The 14,891-nt window shown below is 38.5% G+C and overlaps 1 protein-coding gene across 1 annotated transcript in view; it reads right to left on the reverse strand.

The window, feature by feature from the left end:
- Window positions 1-512: 512 nt before the first annotated feature.
- Window positions 513-14,891, reverse strand: part of HPGD (15-hydroxyprostaglandin dehydrogenase) — a 33,514-nt gene continuing 19,135 nt past the window's right edge. Inside the window, exons 5-7 of the mRNA XM_037143775.2 lie at window positions 3,879-3,955; window positions 1,797-1,960; window positions 513-754 (exon numbers count right to left, since the gene is read on the reverse strand). Of these exons, the coding sequence (XP_036999670.1) occupies window positions 616-754; window positions 1,797-1,960; window positions 3,879-3,955 (380 nt within the window). The 3' untranslated portion in view covers window positions 513-615. The remainder of the gene's footprint in view (window positions 755-1,796; window positions 1,961-3,878; window positions 3,956-14,891) is intronic.

The following is a 14,891-nucleotide window of genomic DNA, read 5'->3' on the forward strand; positions in this document are numbered from 1 at the left end:
CATCTCAGCCGGTTACGTTCTGCCATTTTTCCATACATCAAATTTTTCACACAGGATATTTGACACTGTAATTTATTTCTTAACTACTGGCCCCCAAATGTGCCACACTTTTAAAGAGCTGAAATGTTCAGCCGAAAGATGGCATATAAATAAAAGTTATCGTTACTAAAGATTTGCCATTGAAAGTAGCCTCACTCTTTTAAAATGCTAATATTGAAGCAAAATGAGGTGCTTTTTCTTTTACATCTGGTTTGATTTAAATAACATTCAAGTATCTCCCTTAAAATGATGTTCTGAAAAACATTAATATTTATGAAACACAGGCTTAAATACATTTTCTGAAAAGGAGAATGAATATTCCTCGAATATCCTTTGTCTTCATCATTACTCAAACTATAAGAATCAAAATCTAGCTTTGGTCCACACTATATTTTTGACAGTTTCTATTTTTAATCTGTATACTTGACTAATTACATAGGAAAAAATTAACATCAAATGCATGAAGGCAAAAGTCAAATAATAACATTTTATTTAAAAAACTATATTTAAATGAAGATATGGTCTGAGTATCAGCCACTTGTGCTTATTTGCAGAGATGGCTGATGCAGAAGATGTTCACTGAGCTTTTACATGCACTGGAGTTGCACTGTAGTCTTGAAAATGAATCCCCTTAGAAACTGTGATCTTCATAATAGCGCCATTTAAAGCATCATCTTCAATGAGTATTATTAGTCCATTGGCAATCACTGGTGGGCTAAAAGCAAAGGAAACACGTGTTTGAGAACAAAAGATACAGGCATAATTTTCCCTTCATTTCTGAGTTGCTTTTTAATAATCTACCACCTTTAAAATGTAATAAGGAAATTTATTATACATCAGGAAGCCATCATTACCCCCATTCTTTTTATTCAATTAGGTAACTAAACTATATGATTATGTTATATCATTAAATTATATGATACATTCAGGGGTAGATTCCCATGCCTAAACTTCTGTCATGTGGACAGGAAGGATTTATGAATTTATATTTATTATTTACATTGACAAAATTATTATTTTTTATCTTTATCCTATCAGTATATCATAGACTTGCCAAATAGAAATGTTATTAGAGTAGAAATAAGAATTATAGCTAACATTTATTGAATGCCTGTTATTGATCTGTTGCTGCTTTAAATACTTTACATGTATCAACTTATACGTGGACTTTCAAAAGTCCCAAAAGATTGTTTTAGTATTAGCCCCCTTTTACATGTGATAAAACTGAGCTCCGTGGATAAGTTCATGGTCAGAAGTGGAGCCAGGATTTGATCCCAGATGGTCTGATTCCATCAGTGTGATGGCCACAACTTTGTACTGAGAAACTCCAACTGCTCTAACTCAGACATTGTTCACCGAACTTGTGTGTTGATCCATTGTTCATCATGAAAATGGTTGAAGTTAGGGGGCCATATGAAATTTCACAAAGGCTATATGTAAATCTCGCTTGGAATTTAGGCAGATAGAGAGTCATTGCTCATAAAGGTAGGAAAACATCACCTTTTAAACAGTATCTGATTATGGTTGAAGGTATTAATGATACATTATCTGTATCTTTAAGCAAAATTCATAATGTAGAAGCATATTCTATTCAGAAACCCAGGAGAAATATTTTCTTTTAAGAGTTTACCAAACCAAAACTTTGAAGCTTGTATTTGTTTCTCAAATTTAAAACCTCGCTTTTCCCTTTTTATTGCTTATGTGTATATAGTACTTTGCTCCATCATATAAAAAAAGGTAGGAACAGTTTTACTTACTCCATAACCCCATGGCATTTCATCAGCTCCTTGATGTGATCCTTATATTCTATATACGGTCCCATGTTTTCCTCCTTCTCAATGGTTTCGAGGATGGGCGTGTTAACAAAGCCTGGGCAAATGGCATTTATTCTCACACCACTTTTCATAAGGTTAGCAGCCATCTGTCAATTGAAAATACAAGGTTTTGGTAGTTTTATAAATGCAGAGCATAGGACAAATATAATTAAAGCTCTTTGAAAGACTCTGGTGTGAAAAATACCAATCAGATATCCTTCTGGCCTCCTAATAATGACAATATTACAGTTGGCTGGTAGCAGAAAATAAAAGAATTTGTATCAAAAGTACTGAATTAACTCCTGAAAGCCTCACCTAATTAATTTTTAAAAAATCAATATTACTAGACAACTCCTGAAAAACAATGATCTTAGTTGCTCTTATCTATTGAACTCTGAGAGAACCTGAAACTAAGAAGGTGAAGCTTAAAATTAATATCGCAAGTTTCCTTTCAAAAACGAGGGTTGTATAAGAGAACATTTGCTTAAAAGACATTGTTAATGGAAAGTTTTAGGACCTTGATTGTAAAGATATTCTTAATTATCTGGAAGGCACTTTAAGTATCTTCGCTTCAGACTAATAATCTTTGGCTTAATTTTCAACCCATTGATTTTATTCAAACTATTTGTAAAATAAAACATACTTGATTATTTGAGGATTCTCTTTGTTTACTTACTAAAATGTATCTGTAACCCCCCAAAATCAATAGGTGTGGAGCTTTCGGGGTCATCTGTGGACAGGCAAGGAGCAGTGAGAAATGGGAGCTGCCTAATGCTGATGTTCCAGCTGAGATCAAACAAAATAACACTCTGTTTTCTCATGTCAGCTCTTCTAACTACAAACAAGTGTCTTTTTCACGGTGTATTGAGTCCATGTTTTTCTAATTTTTGTGCTTTTTGTTCGTGATTTTGTTATTTTAAATGCTCCCCATTCCTGAGCATAATGTTGAAATGCTGTCTAGTGTTCCTGAGAAGGCTGTGATGTGCCTTACAGGGAACATACAAGCCTGAGACGTAAGTGCTGTTGACTCTGAGTTCAATGTCAACACCATACCTATTAAATACAGTATTGTTAACCGGAAACTCAAGGGAAACTTTAAACAGAAATTCACATATGTATTGACTGATCGATCAAAATGATGTGGCCAGAGGCTCGAAGGACCTTCTCTAATTCAGTGTTTGCAAGTGATTGTATCGAACATAAGTACCAGCAACAAGAATTGATTGTACGAATTTCCAGTCTTGTAACTGTAAATAGGAGATTTCTGGCCTTTGAGATTTATTTTGTTTTTTAATACCTTTACGTATTCATTAAATATTGCATTAAGGATTAAGTCCTTGGAAATCAGTTTAAAATTTCCAATCAATTTCAATGAAGATTGTGAGAGGTGCTGATCTTCCTTTTCGGGTCGGACATTTACTGGTCACAAATGTGTTTTCTTTAACCTGAGTATTTCTTGTGTTGTTAATATTTTTCTCTGCATCTGTCTGGTCTCTCTCTGTCTTGTCTAGACTCACCACAGCAGAGACCTCCCAATGTCCTCACCTCTCCTACACTTGTCCTCTCAACACACTCTCTAAGTAGCAGCCAGAATGATCTCACTGAAATGGGAATCTGATCTTGCCACTCTGCGTGTAAAAAAAATCATTGATGGTTTCATTTTTAATGAAGTCTAAGCTCATTACTGAGTGCCCTTAAATTCTACTTAAGGAAGGCTGAAGCTCATACTTTTTAGATTTGGAGTCAATTTTAAAATTAAAGACTTTCTTCCCATTATTTAGCCTGAGGATATTTTTCAATAATACATCTGCATCTATACTGTACCTCATTTTAAAATTATCTATTTTTATTGGTCCTTTTTCATGTGATCTGACACTATTTTTTTGTATAAGAGATTGAAGTATAATATTTTTCTATTTTTTACTCAGATGTATTGAATTCGGAATTTATTCCTCTCGACTGGATAAAAGTCATGGTACACATACATACAGAAAGGAAAAGAGATACTGGGTGTTATAGTCTCACCGCTGCTGAGCGCGTGAATCCAACTACGCCATGCTTAGAAGCACAGTAAACAGGCTGTTGAGCAACTGGCATGAGTCCTAAAACAAACAAAATTTAAACAATTTTACTAAACAATAAGCAGACAAAACCCAATAATTGCTATGCAAATGAATAATTTGTGTCTGTTCGTTTAAAAAATGATCTAGAAAATTCACCGAAATAATCACCAGACAGTTTTGTGAAACTCACTAGTCTTAGCTCAGTTCATTCCTTCTGTGACCTCTATCTACTGCACTGTCCAGAATTCACGGCAGGTAAGTTACAGCCCAGAGAGGCAGCAAAGAGTGATATGCAAGGTTTTCTGTCTCCATGACTTTCTGTCAAGAGAAGTCAATGCTATAAAGAGAAACATTATAGTAATCATCATTACTTAAATCCAGCAAGTTACCATCTAATTTTCAGGTTTTTGGTCTAGATTTTTAAGAGTATATATTCTACATTTTTAAAGACTTCCAAGTGGCTGAAGAGGTTGAAATTGCTTAAGTGGAATTTAGACATTATTATTTGTCTTCATTGCAAATTAGTATACATTTCCCTGTCAACAGTCACAGCCCGAAGTGCTTAAGAAAATTAAAATTTAACTCCTTTTCATTTTGATCTGTAGGAATGAATGCCTAGATCTTCTTGCCCTATGACCTTGGAAAAGAAAACCAGAAATAAAAATCTTCAGTATTGTTTTATTTCCTTGCATCATCATGTACTCAACAACAGAAGTCAAGCAGTGTTAGAATTTGTTTAATTTCCTACATATACACAATAGTGACTAATCAAAAATATGATTCATTTCATGGCCTGGGGGGGAAGGCAGTCTCGTGGCAGTACAGCATTTTTCTCCCCTACCTCCTGGCCCCATTCCCCTGCCCCCATTAAACAACAAGGAAAACGCATTTTACAGTAGTAACTATTGCTATGGAGCTTGTTTCTCATAATTGTCGATTCTCCATCTAATCAACGGTAAGACTTTTAACTAGAGCCATTTGTATATTTTGCTTTTTAATTATTTCCTTAAAGTAACCGATTTTCACATTTTGTGAAATTCATGATTTCTGAGTCAAGAAACAGTGATCCCTGATTACTCTAATGTTATTACTACCAAATGTCATGCTAGTAATACTCAATTATTCTGCCGAGGCACGCTCATCTCCGCCCAGCTAACTAGTCCCAGAATACCACCAATCAGCTGCGCGTGCTGTGCCAAGTTCAGCCAGAAATGCAGATCTTAACCACTCCCTGGGTGCCTGCCAGGTCTCAATTTATAAACTATGTTTTCTCAAGAGCAGTTTAAAGTCTGAGAATGATAGTTTGCACATTGTGCGTCCACCCAGTGATCTCAAAGTACTGTAACAGGTGGTTCTCATCTTGTTTTGTTTTGAAGTTAATTAAAATGTGTAATTTAATTAAGTTTGGCAACATCAGTCAACAAGCAGCCATGATGCCTGCACAGGGTACACAGTATTAGGAGCTGAAATAAAAGCAATAAATAGTTGCACCAGGCATTGCTGCTTCTTATTCCCTAAGGTTGTTCCTGTTTCACCTTCTCCTTAAACATTTCTCAAAGGCAGTGTGCTTGTGGGGTGGTGTTCACCAACTGCAGGAAATGCAAAGTGAACCGTCATCAGAGATAAGCTAGTTGACACAGCCATAAAAAGCACAAGGCCGCTGTTCCTAAATGTTGTCAAGGATGGATTTGGAATGAAGTTTTGTTATGTATGTTGAGGTCTGAACTTCTGAACCCGAGCTAGTTCAAAGTGTCACATGACTGCAATGAATCAAACACTGTGATGTTGTTTCTGTTAAAGAAGCAAGCACTAGACATACACTTTGCTTTAAAGGTAGAGCTGGAAATGCAACCAGAACATGAAGGAAGTTGCATTTTTAAAGTGGCACTTGGTTTTATGAATCTCGTTGTAATGTTCTAATGACATTTTCACTGCTATCCTGCCAAGGTTTCCTCTTGCATAGTTTCACTTTCTGATATGAGATGAAAGGCTTCATGAATTAATTTTAGACATGCAAAAATTGAGGTATTACCAACATACAATCAAAGTTTTGACGTATGTGTACACCATGAAACCACAACCACAATTAGCATAATGAACATATCCGTCACCCTAAGTCTCCTCATGTCCCTTTGTCATCCCTTCCTTTTGCCTTCTCCCTCCCCCCAGCCTATCACCCATCTGCTGCTTTGAGTCACAATAGATCTGTTGGCCTTTTCTGGAAGTTTATATAAATGTAATCATACAGTGAAAACTTTTGTCTGACTTCTTTCACTCAGGATAATTATTCTGAGATTCATTCGTATGGTAGTGTGTATCAATAGCTTATTTTTCTTTGTTTTTTTGTGAATACTATTTCACTGTAAGGTTAAATTCATCTATTGAATATACATTCACCTGTTAATAGATATGTGGGTTCTTTATAGTTAGGAGAATTACAAATAAAAACTTATTTTTCAATTATTTAGGAAAGTTGGAGTTAATTTAAATAAATAGTTTTTACCTCAACAGCACATGTAGAATTTTAACTGTTGTTTCTTACGTTTCCAACAGGTAGGATGGGTTCGTGATCTGCAGTGTTTTTCCCAACTTGCCAACTGACTTTCTTTCTTCATTCTTTTCCAAGGATCTCTGAACTTTGTATTGGCTGCCTGCCCCACTTCTGCTGCATTAATGCCTCAGAACTTTGGTGCCACTGGCCTCAGACACCACCTTGCTGTCCACCACTGTGTGATTGGTGGTCTTCTGGATGGATCGTACAGAGTTGCTGTTGTCCAGAGCATCACCAAGATCAAAGCCCTCCCCTTCTTCCAGCAGGCGATGGTAGGTGGTGATCTCAGCCTCCGGCTTGATCTTGATGTATAGCAGGGCCTCACACTCCTGGGCACCGCCCCTCTACCCTGGTCTGGGCCGGCTCTGACTCTAGGTGAGGCAGGATCCCATTCAGCTCTTCCATCTGCATGACATAGCGAATCTCCACATCCCTCAGGCTGTTCTCCAAACTGGCCTGCAGATTCCTCACTGAGTCCAGGTTGACCTTTAAGGACTGGACGGAACATGTCAGCTTCATGTGTCATCTCAGCAGCTCCTATCTCAGTGGTCACTGTGGTGTTCTCCTCAGTCTGCTGGAACCAGTATTTGTCTAGATCCTCTTGTTTCTTTTGAACCAGCTTATCATCCTGGGCCCAGCTGTCTTCCATGATCTTGCCGAGGTCCTGAGATTTGGAGTCATCCAGTTCCACAGTCAACCCAACTTGGCAATCTGGCTTTTTTCTACCACTTACTTCCTCCTCGTGGTTCTTCGCAAAGAACAGCTCCTTTCAGAGCCTCAATCTCTGTCTCCAGCTGCAGCCAAGTGATAATGGGTACCTTTCAGAGCTCATTGATGTCACTCTGCTCAGAATGGCACATGGCCAGCTCTGTCTCATATTTAACTCTGAAGTAATCAGCAGCAAGATAGGCACTGTCAATCTGCAGAATGATGGGGGCATTGTCCACAGAACTTGCAAAGATCTGAACCCTCAGGTCCTATTATTAGCCTCTCACCTTCTGCAGGCAGGAGGCCAGGTAGACATTGAGGTATTGCACAGTTTCCTTTTTGCTCTGGATGTCCCCTGTGCCCACCAGACCCCCGGCCATCCCTGAAGCCAAGCCCTCAGACCCCAGCTGTCGTGCACGCTGGTGGAGTACGACACAGAGACCTGGGGGCCTGAACCCCCAGTGCCTGCAGAGATGCCAGCCGGGCCCAGTGGCTGAGTGACTTCATGTAGCCCAGGGTCAAGTAGTTTGAGGAGGAGCTGGAGCAGATGTTGAAACTCATCTTGTTCAGGGAAGAAGGTGAGAGGCCAAGCAAGACTCAGGTTCAAGCAGCTCAACTGACTTTAATAATAAAGTCTGACTTTGATAGTAAATGAAGAAATTTACTATCTCTACCTCAGTTTGCTGCTTTGAAAAAGCGGGTTAAATGGGGGGGGGGTGAAGAGCTCTTTTTCAAGTTTTGTGATAATGATATTAGTTGGAATGAGAAATGTTCAGAAATCAAACATTTTCCATGGGATCTCAAGACACACTTTCCCTTCACAGGTAGAGGACTATTGCTAATTGGGTTCAGCTTCAGTATTGATTAACCATACTTGTTACCTTAAGCCCACACACCAACACATAATGTTTCTATGTGCTTCAGATAAAAATGTGTTCTAACGCTGGTAATAAGGGTCAACACAGAGAACTGTGCCAAGCATCCCGAGTGTGTGTGGTGTAAATCTGGGGACACCACTCGTGTGGTAGTTTGTATAAACAGCACCCCTAATGTTTGTGCAGTTTACAGAGCTACATAGGGCAGCCCTCTCTGGTGGAGGAGAGTAGTCAGCAAAAGAGAGAAAAGGTGAAGGGATTAAGACAGAGAGAAAAACAAACAAACAAACCTCACAGACACAGAAAACAGTGTGGTGATTACCAGAGGGAAAAGGGGGTAGGAGCAGTAGAAGAGGGTAAAGAGGGAATAAATGGTGATGGAAGGAAATTTGACTTCAGGTGGTGAACACATAATATAATATAGAGATTACGTATTATAAAATTTACATTTGAAACCTATATAATTTTATTAACCAGTGTCACCCCAATATGTTCAATAAAGAGAGAGCCAGAAAGAGAAAGAGGAGCAGGTGAAAGTAAAGAAAAAGAAACAAGCTAAATGTTGGGTCATAGAAATTAAAGATAAAAGCATTTCAACAGACCTAGAGTGGTCACTGTTATCAAGTAGAGAATTAAATGTTCATCGCTCTCTTTGATATGAACACGTGTCAGTATCATTCATCTGAAAATATTCTTTCTTGGTCTCACATCTTTCTCCAGCTACCACGCCATTTCTCGTGGCCACAAAAAGTACTCAGAAGAATTAGCATAGTCATCATCTCTACCCCCCACCTCCCATTTGCTCCATAGTTCACTCTAAGGAGGCTTTCATCTGCCGACTCCAGGCAAACAGATCTTAACCAGCTCCTTCTCCTGTCCTTTGTTGGCTCTTTCCCCTTGACCATACCCATGAGTACGCTGGAGAACTCCAGAGGGGTCCCTGGCCCTCTGCTTCTCTGTGCACACTTTGCCTGGGTGACCTTATTCATTCTTTGGCATTAAATTCATTCTCTCAATGTCTCTGCCTCCCTCCCTCCCTCCCTCCCTCCCTCCCTCCCTCCCTCCTTGTATATCTACACACACACACAGAATTCTCAGATTTAAATTCCAGGTCTCCGGCTAAGGCCTCTTACTCTGCATGGAACTCTCAAGAAGGACATTTGGGTTTTTTAATGCCCATTTGTTTTCTTTGCTAAAATATAGTGTGTGCTAATTCAAAAGGTTTTATAGGGGTGAATTCACCTTTGAAATATGTTTGGTACTAATTAAGTGCCAAATAAAACATTGTTTTAAATGTAGTCAACTGAAACATATAGAACCAATGGGAGGACCACCATTTTACCAGAATGTTCCTTATCATGTTTAGCTGTTTAAAAAATGTCCTCTTAATCCAGCTTATCAAGAGGGATTATAGCACAGTGGTTTTGGACTCTGGGTGCCAGACTCACTGAGCTCACACCCTCAACCCACCACAAGGAGCTATGTTACGTTCATTTTTCTTCTGTGAACTAGAGTATAAATAGTCACTACTGTGAGTTTTGAATGAGCCAATTTACATAAAATACAGAAAATAGGGCCTGTCCTATAACAAGTGATATTTGCTGTTCTTTTTATAAAAATATAAAGTTCAACATTTTTACTTTAAAAGCAATATCTCAAAGTCTTGTTTTAGTGACTCATTTATCTATTTATTCACCTGCACCTTCTTTGAAAATGTGTGCTTTGCAATAAAATTTCACAATCTGGTACAGACTCCTACCTTTGTTTGATTTCGGAACCCTGGCAAGCTGTGGACTGTTGCTAATTCTAGCTCAAAAGGATTTACAAAAGTGGATTTATTTAAGATCTACATGTTTAGTACATCTAAAGTACAAAGTATAACGAAGGAGCAGTTAACGACACTCTCTTGAAATGTGCAACACCCAAGGAAGCCCGGTATGGGGTAGGGGTCGGACCAACCCTCTTCAACTTCAGGGAGTTTTGCTGGTATAATGACACGGGACCAATTTGTTGCTGGAATTAACCTGTTTTTTTTAAGCCTTGCAATTTAATTCCCACATTCACAGGGAACTTATTTGCCTTAGCGTAAAAGGATTTAAGAGAAGCAACAAAACAAAGGATTGTGACAGTGAGAACGGAGTCTCTGAAGAAATGTCACTTTATTAAATGTAGTGAGAAATCTTTTATTTGTGCTTAAAAATGAGTAACTTACATTTAAAAGGGATAGTTTTTTTTCCAGTTTTATTCTAGGCCTACCATTTTGCAAGTTTACTTGAGGAATTATAAAACGACTCTCCTCAAAATAGAACACGTCTAGTTAGTAACAGGCTTATTATGTCTGTCCTAACTGTGGATTTAGAAAACAATACAGTAGAGGGAGAAATTCTACCCACAAAACAGAGACGTGTTTTTTTATAAGCACTCAGGATAATAAGACCAAATGGCCACAGACTGATGAGATAATTATAAAAAAATAAATGAATGAAAATTACATACGTAATTATAGAAGAAATAAGGAAGTGATTTAGAAAAATAAAACATAATTTCCATTGCCACATTTGTTCTTTCATCTTTAATATTCTTCCTACCCATATTTCAAAAAGATAACTTTAATCTCTGCATCTCAGAGAAGATAAAGAGCTCAAAAACTGTGCAAAAAACTGAAATCTGCTCAAATGGAGCAATTGTACTCAATCATAAAACACATTTTTGTTTAATAAATAGGAACCCTGTAAGACAGACTATACAGAAATGCTAAAGAAATTCAGCTTAGGAAAATCTAAGGATACTGACCTTTGCCTGAACTTTGAGGTTAGCAGAAGTGCCAAAAAGCAGAAATCTGAATTCCTCACATTTTCTTTACCCTAAAAAAGTTGTCTACGGATCTTTCCGCTTTTAACCATCACTTCTCTACCATGAAGTAAAAAGGAGAACTATTGGGAATCCATGTTGTGCAGACGGTTGACAGAACTGACTGGGGAACTTCCACATTGTGTGATTTTCCCACCAACCAGCACACTGTACTGGAGGAGGCCTTCCCCTCAGTCTCACGTTTGCCATTACACATAAAGTCTGAAGTGTCACTCGACATAAAGAGTGGCACAGGCTTCCATAAAACTGCTACATCTTCTATAAATAAAATCTTCCCAGAAAGGTAACTTTAAGAATAAACAGTTAATTCTCAGAAAACTGCTCCCAATAATGTTCCACCAACATCCACCTCCCTAGAAGTTCAGGCATGGCTTAGGCGGAGACGAGCTTCCTAGCCACTCAAAGATCATCACCATGCAAGCTGGGAGCTGGCTCCTCCAAGGGAGGGCTGAGGCCCGGAATCAGAATTCCCGGAGTAGAACGTTAGACCGCACCCAGACCCTCTGTCGTAACCTGCATAGGAACGAGGTCCCTAGGCAATATCCATGCATGATAAATTCTCAGAACGAATCATTTCCTAGTATTGTTTCTATCCCCCAGGCTAGGAAACCCTAAATCTTTTGTCCATTCCTTAAAAGGTCAATTTGAAACTAGTTCATCTTTCTTACTTACTGCTTTTAGTCAGTCTTCCTAATAATTTCAAGCTTTAGACAACAAAATGAACCCCATGGAGAACTTTGCCAGCACTCAGCAAGAACGGTTGCTCACACATTCATGATAGTTGTATCTGACCAACTGACGTCCCAAAATGTAGGTTCATCCATTCCATGACATACACTAAAGTATAGCAAAATAAAGTCGCTTGTATTACTAGTGCTAATTCGCACCACATTTTCCAGGTGAGGAGGCCTATTTGACACCAGTTGTTCAACTCTAAATTGAAGATTTTTTAGTTGACGTCTATCATAGGGACTTGTAAAAAGTTAAATGTGATACCGTAGAGCCAATAGTTTATCGCAATGTCTGGAACATGGCAGTTGCAAACTATGGAAGGCCCTGTGCCTGGTATCAGCCATAGTTGCACAGGTAGTACCACGTGATTTTATTTTTTGCCTGGAGATGAAGGAAGGTGATCAATGTTTTTTGCCCAAAATTTCTGGTTTGTCATGATATTCCTGTCCAATTACACTCTGCCATATTGATACAAGACACTGATTATATAGCTCTGTGGTAGAAACTTTGCCTAGTTACTTTTATTTCCCCATTTCCTTTCTGTAAATGCTCAATATATGTTTGATTAACTTGAATTTGTTCCTTAAAGTGGTAGCTTCAGCAGTTCCACCTTAACACAAACTGCAAGCTAATTATATAGTTTTAGATAAAAGTTATAGCTCATGTGAGTATGTCCCTGAGCTGATTACTTAAGACATGCTAAAAAAAATTTTTTTTATGATCTTCAAGTATTTTTTGAGACTCTAATATATTCAACTCAGAGTAAATAAGGCTTTCATGGGATCTCCCACAAAATGCCACCAAGTGACCAGAGGCACAAATGCCCCCAGAACACCAAGACTTCAGCAGCTGAGTATGTGGGCAGGTGGAAGGCAGGAATATAGGCAAACTCTTTTTCCTCTGACAACTACTTTGTCCTTCCCACAGTTTTTAGCAATTAGGTATATAAAAAGCATGCTTGGTTTTTATGGGATGTTTTATGGGAATTCTGACATTTAATTATCTGCGTTAAACCAGGCTTCACTCTTCTCTGTTATTCCTTCCAACTTCTGTGTTAACAGTTAAGGATGGATGTGACCAAATGAGTGCAGATTTCCATATTATGTTTACAAATAAAAAATTGTATAGAAATGTCTGTGCAGTTACCAATGATCAGAACAACTTCCTGGCCTCCAGACTGGAGCACGCCCTTCCCTCAATAGGCTGAAGAATCACCCTCCACTTTAACTACTCCTGTGTTTGTTAAACTTATTAATTGCATTTGATACTCAGTCTGCGTCAGTGGTCATTACTCATTAACTTCTCTGCCCAAACCAGTGTGCCAAGGTTCTTACTATGACAGTGAAGGACGCCATTGAATCTATGCACGAGATCATGATGACAGATTGGCTGGGTTGGATGCAACCCACAGCTATGCCTTTAATGGAGTGAGCAGTGGGGGGAAACAAGAAAAATCTGTGAGGAAAGAAAGTTTGGAAACCGAAAGGGAACAAACAGTAGAAATACTTTTCCTACAATTTTGTGACTTATACCTCAACAAAGCTGGTTGAAACCTAATTTGACTCTAAAATTCTTCAAAGACTTTTTGGTCATCTGACCTCTACCCACATGCTAGGACTTCAAGGGTATGAAATTATTGATAACATTCCAGAGGCAAGTGCAAAGCCAGGGAGGGCCACGTTTATCTTCTACTATTACAAACTTCTGTATTTTTGCCAAACTAACCTCATTATGGTAAAAACAGGAGTCCTAGTTCTTGGTGTTCTAAAAACAGAAGTCCACTCTTGGTGAGTGGATAAAATAAATATGCTTTAATACTCTTCCTGAGATGAGGGCTCCTTAGTGACCAAGTCCTGGTGCGTGGAGAGAAAGCAGGGGCTGTCTAGGTTGGCCACTGGCAACAGGAAACAGTATAAATGTACCAGGTGTGGAGGCCTGGCATTAAGAAGGGAGGGTGCCTTCCTTTCTGCTGAGGAAGGGACTGAATCAAGTAGAAGGGACAAAGATAAACTATTAATCATTATAAACAGAGTCACCCTGCCTGTCAGGTAGAGCATCAAAGGGAGGAGCGGTCTGGAATGCTGAGATACTCATGAACTGTAACGGTGCTAAGACAGATAGATCATTTAAAACCAGGGCAGTCTTATCACTGAATTTATAGCCATTCACTACTCTGTCTGAATGATTAGAGAGAGACCCACATGTGGTCCCCAAATTGGCTCTGAGATAGGTAAGAAGCGAATGAACATCTAGGCATGGGTTGTGTGATGAACAGCAAACTCTTACCCAACAGAGCCAACGGGACCTCTAATTATGATCCTCAAATTGTTCTTCTCAATGGCGTTTTCACTGGAGACTTTGGCCAGCTCCCCAGTGTTTTCAGGGCTTTACTTTGTATGTCAAACAGGGGCAAAAGCTGACAATGTCAGTGAAGGGTTAGTAATGTGCTTTTCACATTGAAGCAGTGGCTTGCGTACACCAGCAGTATTTGAAGATCCCATTTCCCCACATTCTGGCCAGTCATGAGTATTTACACTAAAGCTACGCTGACCTGATAGCTAAAATGTTACATTTTATTTTGGCTTTCATTTGCATCATTATGATTACTAATGAGGTCGATCATTTATTCCTGTTTATCATCCATTTGTTCTATCTGTTCTATGAAGTGTAGGTTTATGTATATACCCATTTTATTGATAATACAGGTTTATTATCAGTTATATTCACTAAATATTAATATTTTCTTCCTTATTTTAATTCTGAAATATTTGCTCCACAAAAAAAGGGCCATAGACCTCAAGAAAGCTAAGGTGTTTTTCTTGTTAATAAATATATCCCCCCCAAAATGTCAATAGTGCATTAAAAAAATTAAAGCAGTACCTAGGAGGCCTGAAGATACTAGCAAACTACCCTGGCTTAGTCACGCTGTAGTTCTTTTTTTCTTTTTTACTTAACAGGAAAAGATGGACATGGTTGAAGAGATTAACAGACAAACCCATAGACAGAAGACACTCTAGTGATTAGACATAAGAGGTCTTTTATCAAGCTGCTTGCACAAGAGTTCCAGCTCTACTGCTTCCTTGATATAAAAATTATTGCAAGGAACTTAAACTCTCCTTCCACAGTTTCCTCATCTACAAAGTGGAGATTATGAAATCTATTTTCATAGGGTTGCTACATTAAATGAGATAATCTCATATGCAATATTTAAAACAATATCATGTAAACAGTGAGTGCT

The sequence above is a fragment of the Artibeus jamaicensis genome, unplaced genomic scaffold (assembly GCF_021234435.1).
Source record: "Artibeus jamaicensis isolate MK-2021 breed Jamaican fruit bat unplaced genomic scaffold, CSHL_Jam_final scaffold_537, whole genome shotgun sequence".
NCBI classification, from domain to species: Eukaryota; Metazoa; Chordata; class Mammalia; order Chiroptera; family Phyllostomidae; genus Artibeus; species Artibeus jamaicensis.